The sequence below is a fragment of the Leptonotus elevatus genome, chromosome 2 (assembly GCF_054856555.1).
Source record: "Leptonotus elevatus isolate MCC_2025b chromosome 2, RoL_Lele_1.0, whole genome shotgun sequence".
Lineage (NCBI taxonomy): Eukaryota > Metazoa > Chordata > Actinopteri > Syngnathiformes > Syngnathidae > Leptonotus > Leptonotus elevatus.
In genome coordinates, this window is record NC_141240.1 from 28,872,094 (window position 1) to 28,890,499 (window position 18,406).

An 18,406-nucleotide genomic window follows, 5' to 3' on the forward strand; every position below is an offset into this window, starting at 1 on the left:
CTCACTCACTGTGACGTTTTCAAAACTGAGCTCTTAAATTAGCCAGCCATTTTGAAACATTTTGACTGATCTTTCAAGACCCACAGAATATTTGATTGTTCTCTAACAACTTTCACAAAATAAGGTTTGTCTCTAGCTTTTCAGCGCTTTAGTCATCAGCAGTAGAGCATGACTTTCAAATCACCTAAAACACCGCTTTCTGACCAAATAGCGGAGTTGTAAAAAGAAACGTGTCAAGCAGAACAGCAACGTTGACTAATATTGTTTGCTTTTACTAACACATCAAACTATTAAATAAAGCTGAAAAATGGATTTTTGATGACAAAATAATTTATTTTGCAGATATACAACTATGAAACACGCCGCATGGTTCGAGTTGAACCAAACTGTGATGAAATGTTTGACTACTATAACAAATCTGTCTGGTTTGTATGGTAGTCACAGGCAAAAGGAATACAATATGCCATGGAAATTAAGCATTGTATTGAGGAAATATCAGAAATGCCTGGATGTTAGGAATTGTCAATTACAGTATCTTCAAACACACATTGTATTTAAATCTTACACATCTTATAAATTATTTCTGAGTATTTAAACTTATGAGCACAGCAGTATATTGCAATTGCAATTAATGCAGTTGGAGTGGCCTTTGACTTGGGGTTATACAGAAAAAAATGCGTGTGTAAATGAAACAAATGTAGATGAGTCGCGGACATATTTGGCTTTTAACAAACCTTTTGGCATAACAGCAGTTCTAAATTTGTAAGAAATATACTGTATTTTTTTTTTATTATTGTACACATATTTATACTTTAAATCTCGTTATCTTACAAAAGAGGTAAGTGAAAGCAAACACTGAAAGTAAAATATTGAGTTTATGAAGCTGTTAATATTATTGTTATAAAAATATGTTTTTAATTGGAGTTATGGATGCGAGTTTGACGTTATGAAACGTGCCGGCCAGATCCTCCAATGATAGCGTCTATTTAGAAAAATTAGGTCCGGCAGCCCTTAAGGTGTCACCTGAAACATATTCATCCGCCTGAGTGTAAACAACAACCCACAAAGAAGAAAATTATATGACACACTTCTGTTAATTAAAATGAGGCATTCTGAAAGTCTCTTTATTTCCATACTTGATGTAATGTCACAATACAATGTGTACAAAGTGTGCTTTTGCATCTTTAGCCCACAAATGGAAGTAAACGAAAATGCTTTGTTTTATGTGTACGCAGTTTTAAGGTGTTAAAATAGTTACAATCAAGGAATTCAATTGTCTTTTTGAGCAATAGCCTACATAAGAACAACAAAAAAGAACAACACAATTTGTGATAGTCTGGGGTCCCACATACTCCTCACATGAGTGACCAATGTGTGGAAAAGGACACAGAAGCCAACACGTTCATCAATGATTTTTGAACACTATCTATGTATTCAGTTATTGATTATGATGGTGTTTTTTTTAAGTAATTTAATAAAAAAAAATAATAATAAAAAAAAGCACTGTTATGTCCCTACTACGTTTTGTGTGCTAAGATGAGTAACAATTGGGAATGTGGATCATTTCAAGTGGTTTCAAGCGAAAGCCTTGAGGTCAAACCATGAGGGCATTGGGAGCAAATTGGTGTCTAGTTTTTTGAGCGGACGTGCTCACTGCCTTGGAACATTCTCTTCACAGTGCGTGGATGTGTGTGCGTGCGTGAGGACGCGCGTGTGTGTACGTGTGTGTGTGTGTGTGTCAGCTGCCTCATCTCGTGTTGAAGTGGACTGGCTGCCACCCGGCCTGACGGTTAATAACGGAACAAAAAACACCCTCCCTAAACACACGGATCCCCCTTTCCCGACACCGTGACCTCCCGTCCTGTCCGAAACGATGAGCCAGCCTCGACCGGACGAGTTCAAGCCGCCCCCGGAGTGCCCGGTGTTCGAGCCCAGCTGGGAAGAATTTGCAGACCCGTATGCCTTCATCAATAAAATCCGTCCCATCGCCGAGAAAACGGGCATTTGCAAAGTCCGGCCGCCTCAGGTGAGTGTGTTCGCGGATGTTTAAACGCCCCTTTGGACGCGGATGCTCGTTTCGATGAGACGCTTGTTGGGAGATGAAGCACGGAGGGATTTAAAGGGACTGCAACATGGCGGATGAACGGCTAGGTTCATTCTTTGTGCAGCCGCGTCTCGCTGCTTCGTTTTCGGCCTCGCTGGCGTCACGAGCAGTCCGCTTTTGTCCAGCTCGGACGCTTTACGCGTTCCACAAGCATGTCCCGGGTGGGATTTTGTTGTTGTTCGCCGTGTGTCAACAAAGCCTCGGCGCTCCGGTTACTGAGTCGTTGAGCTAAAAGGCTAATGCTAACTAGCAGAAGCTGTCATGATGTAGCACAGGGTGCTGTTGTCATAGGTGGATATGCGGAAAGACATCCTTGTGCGGACTACGGCAAAAATCATCATAAAGCACATCGGCTTTCGTCTAACATTTTTGCCCTAATGTTTCCGTGAATTATCTGATGTATTTGCTGAAGAGCATCGCTCTATAGTCAGCGTGGCATCCAACACTTGCCATCAATTGTCACTAAATCTTTACAACAAAGGCTATGTATAAATATTGTTCAGGCCTATGTTAATAATGGACTTTTCAAAGTGATATAATGGCAACACAAGTGCAGCAGGTTATGTAAATCATGTATTAATAAACTAAAAACAGTCGTGACTCTTAAAATTGAGGTGTATCTAGCCAGGTTACACAACATAGGCGGTGTGATTGCATTTTATTATGATTTGTGAACTGCTTGAAGACGAGCAACTGTCCATGCACGACTCGAGAGCCAGTCTTGTTGGGTGTTGTCCTCCATGTTGGATTTGTGGTAAGCTGGCCTAGTGACTGACTGAGTCTTCCATCTGGCCATTTTGTTAGCCAGTGGGGGGATGTATGCTTCTGACTTGTAACAAAAACTTGGGCCTCCCCTTTTGTGAGCAATCATTCTTGTTATTGACGCTCAGCTGTCTAAAGAAACCCTTCAAATGTTGCGTTTTTTGCTTGAGTTACAAACTGAGGAAGATCAGTGTTCCATGTCAAAAGGCCTTTTGTGTCAAATTGAGTATCTAAAATCATTTTAACAATATGTTGTTATCAAGGGTGACATGTTAAAAAGTCAACAATCCACAGAGGCCTAGTATAAGAGAAATAGACTCCCAACATAACAAGCCTCCTACTTCCAGACAAAGGCTTGTGCTGATATTGTTCTGTTTGCTCTTTAGGGTTGGCAGCCTCCATTTGCTTGCGATGTTGACAGACTTCACTTTGTTCCTCGGATCCAGAGGCTCAATGAACTGGAGGTGAGTGTTGATTGGTCATATATTAGCTTTCTTAAAGTTTAACATTTGTGCTGTTTTTAACACTCCCTCTGTTGGGTAATTGCTGTGTGTATGCGGGCATGAAATGAAAGTTGTAATAATCTTTGTTTGACAGCTAAAAATAGCAACTAAGATCATAAGATGGTGTTTAAATGTTACTTAAGATTAACAAATTAGAAAAATAATTTTTATATTTTAATGTGGATGGATGACACATTTATGAGACATATGATAGTCTTTGCAGTTAGATAGGTGTATATATATTTCTCTAAATGTTAAATTCAATGTTTAAATTGTTTCAAATGATTGTCTTTTTCATCCCAGGCTCAGACAAGAGTCAAGCTCAACTTTTTGGACCAGATTGCCAAATTCTGGGATTTGCAGGGATGTTCCCTGAAGATTCCCCATGTGGAGAGGAAGATTTTGGATCTGTACCAGCTAAACAAGGTTGGTGTCATATAACCTGGGTAATTAATAATTGTTCAAATTGCCTAACTACTTCCCATCACTGATATGTCCCCACCAGTTAGTAGCAGAGGAAGGTGGATTCGATATTGTCTGTCAGGATAGACGATGGACCAAGATTGCGATGCAGATGGGCTTCGCCCCTGGCAAAGCTGTTGGCTCACATCTGCGAGGACACTATGAGAAAACCCTTTACCCCTATAATCTTTTTCAAAGTGGCGCAAATCTGCTGGTAAGTTAAACCCTGCGTCAATATAACCACATTGTTTGTTCCTATTAGAACTCCTACAATACAGTGGTGCCATGAGTTTAATTTGTTCTGTGACCACGCTCGTAAAACTAAATGCGTATCTCAAATCATCTTTCCCAATTGAAATAAGTTGAAATGCCAATATTACGTTTCAGCCTTCCATAAAACCCAGCACCGTTTTTTTTGTCATGTGTTTTTTTTTAAAGAAAAAACACTCATATTTGATTTTCAGACATCAGATTTACTGTACATGAGAAAGTCACAATTCCTCAGGCAGCTGCAGTAATGTTAGTAGTTAGTTTTTTTCTCCCAGAAAATGAAGAATGTATGCATGTGTCTTTATGCTTAATAGGACAGTGAACGTCAACCGGGAGTAGTAATATACTGCTTGAAGTATTTTTTTTTGAAGAATTGTTCAAAATGTTCCAAACCTGCTTATTGTTAAGAGAGGCGAGTTCACTGTCAGCATACAGGGCTCGTATCTCAAAAAGTCTAAAAACAAACAGAAAATCTGTCTTTAAATCGGTACACTCATATCTCAAGGCACCACTGAATATGCAAACCAGCTACTTGTTTGATTTGAAGCCTTTTGTGTCTGCCCTAAATAGAATACCTTAACGGGACATCCATAATTGTGTTTGACAGACAACTGTGAAATGTTATGCAGTTTTATTGCGTTTCACCCATTTGACACTGTTAATTGGCACATAATCATAAAGCGCTCAGATGTTGTTGTTATTTTAAATACTGTTATGTATTACAAGAGCGCTAATCATTGGATTGGTACCGTATGACCTCTTAGTGCAGGTCGCTCTAAATACTTGAATTACATCAGCTCTCTCTTGCCTCAGACACCAGAGGCAGCTTCCAAACTGATGCGTTTGGAGGCTGATCCTGAGCTTGAAAAGGTATGTAGGCACTCCAGTGAACAAAACATCTTACAATTAACAACATGCATGTTTATTTCTTGCTCGATTATACACCGTTTTTCAAGTATTGCTTGCAGAAAGAATGTCTTTTTCTAATATTTTACCTTTTTTAACTCGTAATTTTTTTCCCTAGTGTTTATTTCAACTCAAGAGTGGATATGTATCTCAATACTACGATTTCGGTGGCAGGAAAAACATGTATTCAAAATAATGAGTCAGTCTAACATATGCATTGTCTTCTATTCCAGTGTTTCCCAACCTTTTTTGAGCCAAGGCACCTATTTTTTTTGCATTAGAAAAATGTCACAGCACACACCACCAAACAAAAATGTTACAAAATTACGAATACAAAACTAATGATCTCGTCTTAGTTGATTCACAAACTGATGTACTCTGTGTGAACTCTGCGCCTCTTTAATTGAACACAAAGCTGATATATTCACAGAAAGCCAGGCTTTATCCTGTCATGAGTGGCAACATGTAGATAGTTTCTTTGTACTTTCTACTATTTAATGGAAAAGCATGCGTTTGTTCTGCCTGTCACCATATGTCGCTGGCATAGATAGATGAACAAAGGTATATTTGTAGTTTGTAAATAGTTAATAATTTTCTGACCAATCAAGTGAAATTGACACAGCACCCTGGTTGGGAATCACTGTTCAATTTGTTTCCTTTAATCATATTGACACTGCCGCCTCATCTCAAATCTAGTCTCGACTGGGTTGGCATGTTGCTGCATTGTTTCTCTTGCACACTAACCACATCCTACTTCTGACCTTTGTCTCTCTTGACTGCTGAAGTTACATTTTATTTACACTGTTGCTGTATATCCCACAGCGTGTGAACAAATTACTATTGGTATAAGTTACTGGGGTTTTTTTTGTTGTTTTTTTTGGGGGGGGGCTTTGATCATTAATAAAGAGGTTACACAGTTGTAGTCAGCAGTTTGCAAACATTCGTCATGGCCATGGATTTCGTATTAATTTTGGGCTCATGTTTTATTCTAGCAGTTTTTTTTCCTTAAAAAAAAAAACAACCTAGAAAAAGAACGATTCATTCAAACAAACATTAAAAGCTGAAAATTAATATGACATTCATGCCATAATGAGTTGAATAATGTGAACTTCTGACCGCAACATTTGAGCAGATAGCTTCTGTGACCACACATTTATTGCAATTTGCAGCAATAAAAGCTGCGTTCTATTAAATTACGTTATTTCCACTTAAGAACCCAAATCGGTTCACTAACCTCTGAACTATAGTTTTAACATACACATTGTTTACTTCAGTGTGTTCAAAAGCCAGTCAACCCAGAGGAGAGCGAAGAAAGTATGGATCCGGTTGACACCATGGAGCCAAAACTGCTGGAACCACTTCAGAGGCAGCCTGTCCAGACGCCCGATTCTTGCCCCAGCGCTCGCAGAGGAAAACGTATGAAGTATGAGGTGGGCATTGTTCACACACACAAAAATAAGCTACACACCCATTAAAATGACACATAAGAATCAAGATAAATCATTGCAAAACTTGTTCCACCACTAGCCTAAACAAGTTGTACATCTTTTTCAGAGATGTAAAACTAACTGAAATAATGTGGTTGTACAATTGTCCACATACCCTCTTATTACAGTGATGTCTGTGGCTATGTTCCAATTTAACCCAACATTTTCAAACCCGTGCTAAATGGGAGTCAACACACTTGCCATCATTTAAAATACCCCAGATTATCCCATATACATTTCAGACCTTCGAGTAGGCTTTTCTGTCTTTATGTTTGATTTAAGGAATTTATATTCTTTTAGTGATGTGCAGTTTTTTGGGTTTGCCAAACATACCATTTGGAATTAATAGCCTGAAGGTTTAACCTTAAGAAAATGTTTTATCGTCCGATGAAACCAAGGCTGACCTTTTTAGCTATAATTACAAAGGGTGTGTTTGGTGCAAACACATGACTACGCTTAGCCAAAAAATATCATAAACCGGTGAAACATTATAGTGGCAGTATCATGCTTTAGGGCTGTCTTTCTTTAGCTGGAACTGGACCTTCAAGGTAGAGGGAATTTATGAAGAGTTCCCCGCCGCTCTCAAAAAGATTAAAATAAATAAATTAATTAAATTCACTTATATTTGTCTCATTTTTTTACAACAACAAAACTTGCCATTTGAACATGTGGGTAGACATGTTATAGCCACTGAATCAGTTGTTTCACATGACCTACATCACCTCTTCCTGTAGTCTGTATGTGTGAAGACTGAACCAGGCGAGCCAGGTGAGAATCGTCCAAACTTGAGGAGGAGGATGGGCTCTTTCGTTGCCAAGCCGGAACCAGGTTTGCCACCGCACTAGTGCATCTGCTGCAGTGGTTTGTTTTGAAACACGATAACTCATGTGCCACTCTTGGCTGTCTTGCAGAGAAAGAGATTCCCATTCAAGTAAAACAGGAGCCAGTTGAAGTCAAGGAACCTGCAATTGAGGAGGACAATTTCAAGCAACGCTACAAAAAATACATCCCACTTCTTCCTCCAAATCCAGTAAGTAAAGACTCGTCTTTGCAAATATATGAATGTTCAGTTTATCCAACAAGAAATATACATCTGCAGAATATTGTATTTTTGTCTCTTGAAGTCTTTATTGAGGACTTTCAGTGTGAATTATTGGAAACATTCAGAAGAATGAAAATAGAAATGTAATTCTATGGGTGTCAGGCGATTAAGATTTTTAATCATAATTAATCACATGACTTCCAATAGTTAACTCAAGATTAATCACAACTTTTATATCTGTTCTACATGTAGGTCTACAATAAAATATACAATAATTATTTTTAGTGCTGGGAAAAAAAAGTAGACATTTATCTAGTTTTATACTGGAGTAAATTGCGTTTTACCATTCCCGGTCTGTATTTCCAAAGGAGTCGCCATTGTAGAGCAACGTCACTTTTTAGTCTGTTGGTGAAGTCGGGGTACTTTTTTTTCCCCCTGACTCCGCAATTGGGATTTCCAAGTTCAAGGGGGCGTTCCCGTACACATTTTCTCGTTTGAAGTCAGAAAAGTTCGAATTCCCACTTTCCTTGAATGCAGCATTAGTAATAGCTAGTAGCATTATCAAGTACAAAGCTACAATAAGCGAATGAGTACTCATGATGTTTATGGATTTAAAATGGAATGGAAACAAAGAAAAACGTCAGGGTGACGGCGTAATTAAGTAGTTATTTGAAAAACCTTTCCGTGTGGTTGATATGCTTTGTGATTTGAGTTTATTTGGGGCTAATGCTAATCGCGATTGTTAACCATTTAGCAAAGGCAAATTTTGTTGGTGGTTGTGTAATATGTGCACATATGTACAGAAGATAAGGAACAATGAGAATTTATATTCACAAAATTCAACTTGCATTCAATCTTAGTGGACTAGAAAAATATATATAAATAAATAGTTGTTTTTGTGGAGGGAGGGGGATTAATCAATGACATAATCGTTTTTTAAAAAGTTGTTAGTGACAGCACTACATTTTTTCCCCTAAGTTTTCATACTCTTGTTAACATAAAAGTGAAGAAAATGTTAAACTTATAGAACTATGGCTGCATCTTTTACTCATTGATACAGTAATTTCATAATAATTCATAAAATTGAGTTAAAATTTAAAAGATGTACAATACTGAAAAAAATTAGTGATATTGATTTGTGTTGGTCATTTTTCTGCCACTAGATGGCATAATTGCATTTGTAAGCCGTTGGTGACAGCTCTTTTGTCTTTTCATACGAAGAAGTATCTAAGCTTTAACATGAAGTAACTTGTGAAATTCTGCACATTTTTTAAATTATAAAATACAACTTGACCCCAGCCTCTACAAATATATGCATTATTATTAAATGCGTTACTGCTAAATTTTGGCGTGGACATGTCTGCTGCATTGTGACTGGAATTTCCCCACTACAGGCTTTCCAAGTAAGGGGCGGTCATTAATTGTGTTTAAAAAAAAAAATTTGTGGCGTTAAAGAAACTTAAAATTAACACACAAATTTTGACACCCCTAGTATATTCATAACTCAGTTACGAACAACGAAGACTGCATATAAATAGGATTTCTACATTGTGAAATCTGAAATAATCTTTTTACCAGCAGGTAGACCTTAACAAATGATCAGGGAAGCTTTTAAAAATGTGACTGCTGCATATTGAGTAGGAACCTTTTCTTCATTCTCTAGGTGGATCTGGTCGTGTGTCTGGTTTGTGGCAGTGGAGGAGATGAAGACCGCTTGTTGCTATGTGACGGTTGTGACGACAGCTACCATACCTTCTGCCTCATCCCTCCTCTTATTGACGTCCCCAGGGGAGACTGGAGGTGCCCCAAGTGTCTGGCTCAGGTGACGATCGTTGATGTAAACAATAACACTGAATAAAACATCTCCAAATATGCTAAATACATTCTTTTCTTTTAGGAATGTAGCAAACCTCATGAAGCGTTTGGCTTTGAGCAGGCTTTCAGAGACTATTCCCTGCGCGCTTTTGGGCAAATGGCAGATGCATTCAAATCTGATTATTTTAACATGCCAGTTCATGTAAGTCAAATGCATTTTATGCATAAATAAATATGTGTTTCTACAAGCATTCTGATTGCTCCTGTTCATATATCTTCCAGATGGTACCGACAGAGCTAGTGGAAAAAGAGTTCTGGCGCTTGGTGGGAGCCATTGAGGAAGATGTTACCGTTGAATATGGAGCAGATATTGCGTCAAAGGAGTTTGGGAGCGGATTCCCTATTCCCAATGGAAAAGTTACGATTTCTCCAGATGATGAGGTATACTAGTCATCGTGTGGTGCATATCATCCAAAACAATAGGGAAAAAACATCATTAATTGGATTTAATTGCTGGGTAATATGCCTAATTCCACGTTTATTGGTCTGCATCTGTCGCCTCCTATGCAGAAATACCTCAAGTGCGGGTGGAACCTCAACAACATGGCAATGATGAATCCATCCGTCCTCACACATGTGACAGCAGACATCTGCGGAATGACATTGCCGTGGCTTTACGTTGGCATGTGCTTCTCCTCTTTCTGTTGGCACATTGAAGACCACTGGAGCTACTCTATCAACTACCTCCACTGGTATAAACCAAATCCTGCAAGGAGTGATGCTCTCTGACATTTAGCTCTCTGTGGCAAGAATAAAGATAAGTCAATTACATTGTTCATGTTTCTTTTATTCACTCCTAGGGGGGAGCCCAAAACCTGGTACGGAGCTCCTGGGTTTGCTGCAGAGCAGCTTGAGGAGGTGATGAAGAAACTGGCCCCGGAACTGTTTGATTCTCAGCCTGACCTCTTGCACCAGCTGGTCACCATCATGAACCCCAATACCCTGATGGCCCACGGTGTCCCGGTATATTTTGCACACCTTCAACACAACAGTACACAAATAACGTCGTAAAATGGATCCTTCTGTTTTTTTTGGGTTCTGCTTTAGATTTATAGAACAAACCAGTGTGCTGGTGAATTTGTGGTCACGTTTCCCAGAGCCTACCACAGTGGCTTCAATCAAGGCTTCAACTTTGCAGAGGCAGTCAACTTCTGCACTGTTGATTGGGTAACCCCTTTTTCTTTTCTTTTTTTTTTACTTGGTCCGCTATGTGGGATGTCCCAAAAGTCACTATACACTTCCTTATTTCCATTTATTTTTCAGGTATCATTCAGGCAGACGTGAGGTTGTCACTATTTGACAATTTAGGCGTTTTAAAATAAACATTTAGTACCATTTCCTTGTTCGTGGCTCGTTAATTGACATTGTAGCAGTATCACACTACTCCAACACGTAGTCGTACAATTTACACTATCCATGGCAAGTTTCTCAAAAAGAAATAAGAATCTGCAAAGCTCAATTTAGAGGATGCTTTGGAGAGTGATAAAACTTTACCTGTACTAACTTCAAATTGAAAGCATCCTAATCTTTGACTTGAAGCCTTTGAATAACCTGAAGTCAGCACTGGGAAGTTTTATCACTCGCTAAAGCATCCTCTGAATCGAGTTGTTGATGCTGAGTTCCAGTGCAGTTCTCTTGCCAGGTTTTGCGCAAATGCCGGCTCTAGGTGTTCTATGTTTTCAGACGTGGTGGTAGTAGCAGACCTTTTGCTGCTTCGTTTGTCAAGAACAGACCCTGTAACATGGATGCCGTAAATTGTTCTACTTGTTGGAGAAGTGTGACCACCATTAGGTTTCTCAAACCGGCATTGTACTGCAATCATGGGCAGATAAAATTCTTGCCAGGATACAATTTTGCAAAGCTGCTCCAAAGTCAATTGGTAATCCATTGGCAAGGAAATTATATGCTTGCAAAAACTGCAAAGCCTAAACTGTCAAATTCTGCTGGCCTCACGTTTGTCCCAATGATTCGTGAAGTGAAAAAAAAAAGCCAAGTGAATGTTTACTGACATTTGAGACAACCCTGTATTTCGTTGTAATTGCAGAACATTTGTGGCAGCATTTAAGCACAATGGGATGTTTTTGTACAACCTTCATCTTTTCTTTCTGTTACTCCAGATGTCTCTTGGTAGGCAATGTGTCAATCACTATCGCACACTACACCGATACAATGTCTTCTCCCATGACGAGATGGTGTGCAACATGGCAGCAAAAGCGGAAACACTCGATGTGGTTCTCGCATCTGCTGTCCACAAGGACATGGCCACCATGATCCTGGAAGAGCAAGAACTGAGGGGAAAAGTGACAAAAATGGTGAAGTAGTAATAATAAGTTTTCGCTGTCAAATACGTCCTTCACTCATAACCACTCACCACTGGTTTGACCTCACATTTAAAGGGGTTAGTGCAGTGGCAGGAGGCAAAATACGATAATCTCCAGGATGACGAGCGGCAGTGTATCAAGTGCCGGACCACCTGTTACCTGTCTGCCATCACCTGTCCCTGTAGCCCAGGAGTGCTGGTTTGTCTGCATCACGTCAGTGATCTGTGCTCCTGCCCGGTCACCAACTACACACTGAAGTAAGTCCCACTGATCAGAGTTCAAGCCATTGTAGGATGAACATCATTACTTGGAACTCTTAGCTTCTAATTAAATCTGTGAATAAAGTCAACCTTAAACATTTATTGACATATAATATGTTATATGTGACCTCACTAGTCTAAACATGACATTCTGTTTAGTATTACATTTGTGGAATATGAATTAAGAAGCAAAATCCAGCCATTTTTATCCATCTTAAAGCTCAGGCAATGACCAATCGCAGCTCACCTGTTATCTGAAGCTAAAATGTGATTGGTTGTTACCTGAGACCTGAGCAACTGTGATGTCATTTTCAATCAACAGCAAGTGGCAAAATGTCCGCCTTCTGATATTGATTTAAAAAACTGCTAGATGTACTGCTTAACTCGCATTCCACTAACAATATTAACCAGAATGCCAGATTTAGAACATATTGTAAAGACTTTTTGGTGGTGGGGTCCCACTTCCCCTTCAAATTTTCACACTCAATTTCCTCTTGTAGTTACAGATTCACACTGGAGGACCTGTTACCCATGATGAATGCCTCGAAGCAGCGCGCTGAACAGTATGATACATGGGCCATTTGTGTGTCAGAGACTCTTGAGGCTAAATTGGAAAAGAAGAAAGGTAAGCCAACAAGTTCAGAGAAAAAACACAAAACATTTAGCCGATCCAAATCACAGTGATAAACAAAAACAACCACGTGGACCATTTTATGTGTGAAGGTCACGAACTGGTCCTCTCTCCACAGGCTTGCCAGTTTTTCGCACTCTTCTTGCTGAATCGGAGTCCAAACGCTTCCCTGAAAACGACCTGCTGCGTCGGCTGCGTCTGGTCACCCAAGATGCAGAGAAGTGCTCCTCAGTGGCGCAGCAACTGTTGAACGGCAAAAGGCAGACCAGGTATTTTGCTAATGCATCAAATGTAAAGGTTAGCTGTATCAATTAATGGCAATGAGAGTGACTTGACCCCTTCCCAAGGTTTCAATGTGGCATTTTGAAGTCCCGGAGCCAGTTGACTGTAGAGGAGCTTAGTTCGTTTGTACGCCAGCTGTATAACCTCTCCTGCAGCCTCACTCAAGCCCCCTTGTTGAAGGTAGGATCAGGTTGACAGAATCTGAAGATATCTGTGAAGTTACATTCGTATCACAAAAAGCACAACTCGGTACGTTTTGCTGTCTCTTTGAAGGAACTCTTGAATCGCGTCGAAGACTTCCAGCAGCACAGCGAGAAGGTCCTGGCTGAGGAGGCTTCCAGTGTGGCTGAGATTCAGAGCCTGTTAAATGTCAGCTTTGATTTTGACGTGGACCTGCCTGAGCTGCCGCGTTTGAGGGAGCGGCTAGAACAGGCCCGCTGGTTGGAGGGGGTGGAGCAAGCCAGCATCCAGCCTGCAACCCTGACTTTGGAAACCATGCGAAGGCTCATCGACCAGGGCGTTGGCTTGGCACCGCACTCGTCCGTGGAGAAGGCCATGGCACGCCTGCAGGAGCTTTTGACGGTTTCAGAGCACTGGGAGGACAAAGCGAGCACTCTTCTGAAAGCCAGGTGAAGGCAGCAGATCAAAGCATGCATCATGGTGTTCACATCTATTCACAAGGGTGCAAAAACATCCAAATCATGAAGATCGATCATTGGTAGCTTCATTCTTAATTGTACTTCAAATATTTTTTGTATTAGCCATGTCTCACTTTCTGAATGGGTCTTCGCACTGATTGTATCTGAATGATTTCCTACTACATCAGTGCGCCTGATTTTGCTTCATTTTGAATTCCAGCTAGTGCAAAATGCTGTGGCTAGAATATTCAACCAGATCAACAAAAAGTGAGCATCACGTTTAGTTTTGCCCTCATTCCACTGGTGCTGTTCAGCATTTACTCTCACAAGTTGCTTTTAATGGCATGGCTGTTAGGAATGTGCATCTCTCCATCTTAATTTAGAGCCTAAACTATATTTTTCAAAAGTGATGTTCCTTTGTCATGTGTAGTTGCCATGCTTAGCTCTGAATTTTGAGTTTCATCCTGTTAGGTTGTGCAAACATATTAATTCACGAGGACAAACAGATTTCATAGAACTAGTCTTGGTTTTAATATAATGTCAGTTTGAGGTCCAAGACCTTTCAACCTGTCTTCAAACACGGCATTTCCTGTGTGGACTGAAAACAACGCAAGGACAGCTCTCATAATGAATTTTTATCTTGGAAGTCACTGTGTCCAGTCATAATACTTACAATGTATCATTGTGTACTGTTTTACCCACCAGACCACCCCACTCCATTGAGACCTTGAGTGCTGCAGCTGAGGAAGTGTCTGGCATCTCCTCTCACCTCCCTAACTGCCTCCTCCTAAAAGACACCATCAGAAAAGCTCTAGAGTGGCTTCAGGAAGCCGAGCAGCTTCTGGTCAGGACACATTTGGTATTTTAGCCGCGTGCGTTCACATTTGCGCGCATATTTAACCTACAAGCGTATTGTTTTGCAGGCTAATGACTGCATACTTATGGTGGACAACTTATCTGATATGGTGCTACGAGGACAAGCCATTCAAGTCCACTTGGAGCCATTAGACAGACTTGAGTCTTTAATGGCAGAAGTACAAGACTGGAAAGAATCTGCTGCTTCCGTTTTCCTTCACAAAGACACAGCCCATACCCTACTTGAGGTAAAAACAAATAAAATAAAAAAGAAATTAAAAAAATTAAAATTAAAACACCCATCCCCCAACGTAATCACGACTCCTCTGAAGAGAATGGCGGCCTCACTGTTGTTTCTCATCACAGGCTTTGTGTCCAAGATGTGAGGTTGGAAATGAAGGTTCTCCGAAGAGGAAGGCCAAGAAAGGGAAGGAAACACCTAAAAGTAACAAGAAGAGGCTGAACTCTGTCAGTGATGTGGAGAAAGCGCTTTCAGAGGCCAAGGATTCTGCCTCTGTTGTAAGTGCTGGTTCATTTTATACACATAATCCATATTCGCAAATAGTATCCTGCACTTTAATGGATGTGCTCCCTCAGTTCATTATTGTGCATCCTACACTTGCATAAACCTCACATAGACTAGAATGTTGGATAAGTGAATATTTGAAACGGTAAACCCTTGCAGAGAGTTATGGAAATTAAAAGAAAGTTGCATTTTTATTACTTGTTAATTTGTTGATTATTGTGAGAATTCATTAATATGATCAGTGTCTACACATCGATAAATATAATTCATTATGAATCATAACATACAACTAAAAGTCATTTGAAATAATTTGTTGCCTAAAACTGTCACAAAAATGTTGGTTACCGCTGGACTTACTAAGTCCTCCCTCTGTTTTAACTTGACAGCATTTTTAACAGCAAGTTTTTGGGCTAAAGTGAATTTGAAAAAGAAAATGTTGCGGCTAGCTGTCTAAATAGTGATTTGTCTTCGTTTTTAGAATGCAACTCTAGAGGCGCTGCTGGTCAGGGAGATGGAGGCCTTCTGTCATCTGAGAGTGGCAAACGAGTCAAAGCTCCTCCCCACCGCAGACTGCACAGACTTGAAAGTTTGCGTCTGTCAGAAGGCGCCCATGGGAGCCATGCTGCAGTGTGAACTCTGCAGGGACGCGTTCCACAGTGTGTGTGTCAGGGACCAATCAGACCTCAGCGATTCATCGCCGTGGCTGTGTCCCCAGTGTCAGAGATCCAGAAAACCGCCACTGAACAAAATTCACCCTTTGCTGGCATCCTTGAAGCGTATCAGGGTTCGACTGCCGGAGGGGGACGCACTGCACCACCTGGTTGAGAGGACAGTTAGCTGGCAGTGTCGCGCGCAGCAGATTCTGCAGTCCTGTCATTTGACAGAACTGCAGAATGGAGCCGAAACACCCCCCGTTCTGACCCGTTGTGCATCAGATTCCTCCGACACTTACAGCAACACTCAGGTCCTTCATCGTCTCCTTGTGTTACTTTTCTTTTTCTTTTTTTTCTTGCTTTCGACGAGCAAACGTAGTGATTTTCCTGTTTTCCTGCAGGCCCCTTGTTTGACTCCAGAGTGGAACAAGACAAATCATGCTCAGACTGTCTTCTATACCGAGCAGAGATGCATTCCGCTGCAAGGTCAGCTGTCATTCTCTCACATGCAAATTAGATCTACTGGAAGGAAAACATCTGATGTTCATGTATTTGTCTGACAGGCTTGAATCAGGACCTGGAGCAACTGATGGTGGCAGGGCTGCTCCTGCAGGTGTCACTGCCAGAAATCCAGACCCTGCACCATGTTTTATTAGACAGAGCCACGAGCCAGCATGCAATGTCTCCAGCAGGCGATTCCACAGACTGCGACAAACATGTACAGTTTCACTCTCAGGGAAAAACACTCAACCAGGTAAATGTCAAATGAAATGTTAGATCCCTGTTTACTCGATGTATCAACGGGCCACATGACGGGGTTTGATTTCAATTGCGTTAATTTCCATTAATTTGGTAATGAGCATTGGTAAAGATACATTAGCTTGTTAGCTGCCACGATCTATTAGCCATGAATCAACTTGGGCAATTATGTATTGTTCACAGGAACAAAGTGCAAATCACTTCAGCAACACAATTACGTTCATTCTTTTTTTTTTTTGGGAGAGAGCTCAGTATTGTTCATTCGGTAATTTTACCGATTGGACATGTCATCATCATTGCGTGTATACTCATTAATTCACATAAAACCTATTAAAAGTCCTATACCGTTCACCGAAACCGAATACTTGAAAATTCAGCTAGATTACGTTCATTCTTTGTGTCTTCTGTTCAGGCCTCGGTTGGGGGATGTGTCCTCTTAGAAACGAAAAATAAAAATATATTTTTTTTAAATAAATAATAAATAAAAATAAAAATAAAAATTATTTTTTTAAAAGAAACGAAGTAATTTTTCTAATGCTACTCATTACCAAAATTCACCAATACTGAAATAAAACTCCGTTATGAGTGAGGCATGTTCTTCAATTTTGCATTTTTGATCAAAGCCTTATATTGAATTGTGAAAATGTTTCATTTCTTCAGTACTTTTAATTTTCAATTTAAAATAAAAATATATAATTAATTAATTAATTAATTGTTTTTCTTTTGGAAAAAAAAAAGCTTGTTTCTAATGTGCTCTCTTTTTCAGGATGTTAAAGTGAGGGAAGCTCTAATGGTGTCAGAGAAGAAAGCAAAAAGGCATTTGGTTGTGAACGGGGAAAGCAGGGCAAGCGACAGAAAGCATTCTCACAAAAGACAGAAGATAGATCAAAAGGATTTACAGCGCAGACCTGCCTCAAACTTGTCCTCACCACGTTCTGATATCTCCCATTCTGACGAGTCCGATGAGGACATGGCCGTGTGTCCCGCAGAGAGATGTCAGCTCCCTGAGGGAAATGAGGTGTGAATAAAGTTTCCAAATGAATACATTAAGCAAAACCCGTACTTAGTTATATTATTATTGTCCCTTTTTTCCCTGCAGGTCAACTGGGTCCAGTGTGATGGCAGCTGCAACCAGTGGTTTCACCAAGTGTGTGTTGGCGTCGCGGCTGAGATGGCGGAGAAGGAGGACTACATTTGTGTCCGATGTGCACTGAGCAACGCGCACATGACGGACTGAAGAGACCCCCCCCCCCCCACCACCCAGGTTATTAGGCTGCCACCAGTCTCAACCTCACCTTCGGCTCATTTGTCCAACCCTTTTGTAACAATGGTGCTATCTTCTCTTTCACTTGTTGTCCAGAACTATAATTGTTTAGGGTTTTTTTTTTTGTATTTTTACATGCATATTATATATATTTACTTCTTAAGAATTGTTTGTGGCAGTCAAAATGGAAAAAAGAAAAAAAAAGCAGGATGTGACGTGTACTGCATGGGATGCCATTACACAGGCGCAAAAGAGTCTTACTTCAAACACACCCAGTAAAGGTTAAATGGTTGATCAGGGGTTAATATTCTCTTCTCTCAAGCCTCATTGCATGCGTCGCAAGATTTAATAATATTGGAGCCAAGGTTTCCTCCCTGCCCCCCTCTCATTTTTAAATCCAGTGTTTAGTACATGCATCTTAAATATAATTATTGCCATTTTTGTAGAATAGTTTTATTTATCTGAGCAATAATTTCTGTCCAAATTGACAAATGGATCTCTGGTGAATTGTTGCTGCCATAGCAATGGTGTGATGTACAGAGGTGAATGGGTGGCAGCTGCAGCAGGGGGATGAAAGAAAAGACTGCTCACATGTACAAATGGCAGCGTGTAACTTGGTATAGGTTACTCAGTGTGGACTTGGCATAGTTTATATTGTGGAATAAATTCATTTTGTTCTATGGATAAGTCTGTCTTTGATACACCATTGATCCAGGATGTGTTTTTTAAATGTCAACGATACTATGAAGATACTTTCAAAAAGCTGGAGAAGAGGATGGAACAAATAAGCAGTGGGTATGAGCGAC

At 40.2% G+C, this 18,406-nt stretch overlaps 1 protein-coding gene across 2 annotated transcripts; it reads left to right on the forward strand.

The window, feature by feature from the left end:
- Window positions 1-1,676: 1,676 nt before the first annotated feature.
- On the forward strand, window positions 1,677-18,287 carry kdm5bb (lysine demethylase 5Bb). 2 transcript variants are annotated; one of them, XM_086068665.1, is made up of 28 exons: window positions 1,677-2,026; window positions 3,253-3,330; window positions 3,673-3,795; window positions 3,875-4,045; window positions 4,915-4,971; window positions 6,282-6,437; window positions 7,229-7,322; window positions 7,406-7,524; window positions 9,200-9,358; window positions 9,434-9,553; window positions 9,634-9,792; window positions 9,922-10,103; window positions 10,212-10,374; window positions 10,459-10,578; window positions 11,529-11,723; window positions 11,808-11,989; window positions 12,493-12,617; window positions 12,742-12,892; window positions 12,971-13,085; window positions 13,179-13,534; window positions 14,249-14,387; window positions 14,467-14,646; window positions 14,765-14,917; window positions 15,403-15,888; window positions 15,979-16,063; window positions 16,141-16,331; window positions 17,103-17,354; window positions 17,436-18,287. In XM_086068665.1, the coding sequence occupies exons 1-28, from the start codon at window positions 1,874-1,876 to the stop codon at window positions 17,571-17,573; spliced, it is 4,602 nt and encodes a 1,533-aa protein (XP_085924791.1). In that variant the 5' UTR covers window positions 1,677-1,873; the 3' UTR covers window positions 17,574-18,287. The 2 variants fall into 2 exon arrangements, with proteins under 2 accessions (XP_085924791.1, XP_085924792.1); XM_086068666.1 differs by lacking the exon at window positions 4,915-4,971.
- Window positions 18,288-18,406: the final 119 nt, after the last annotated feature.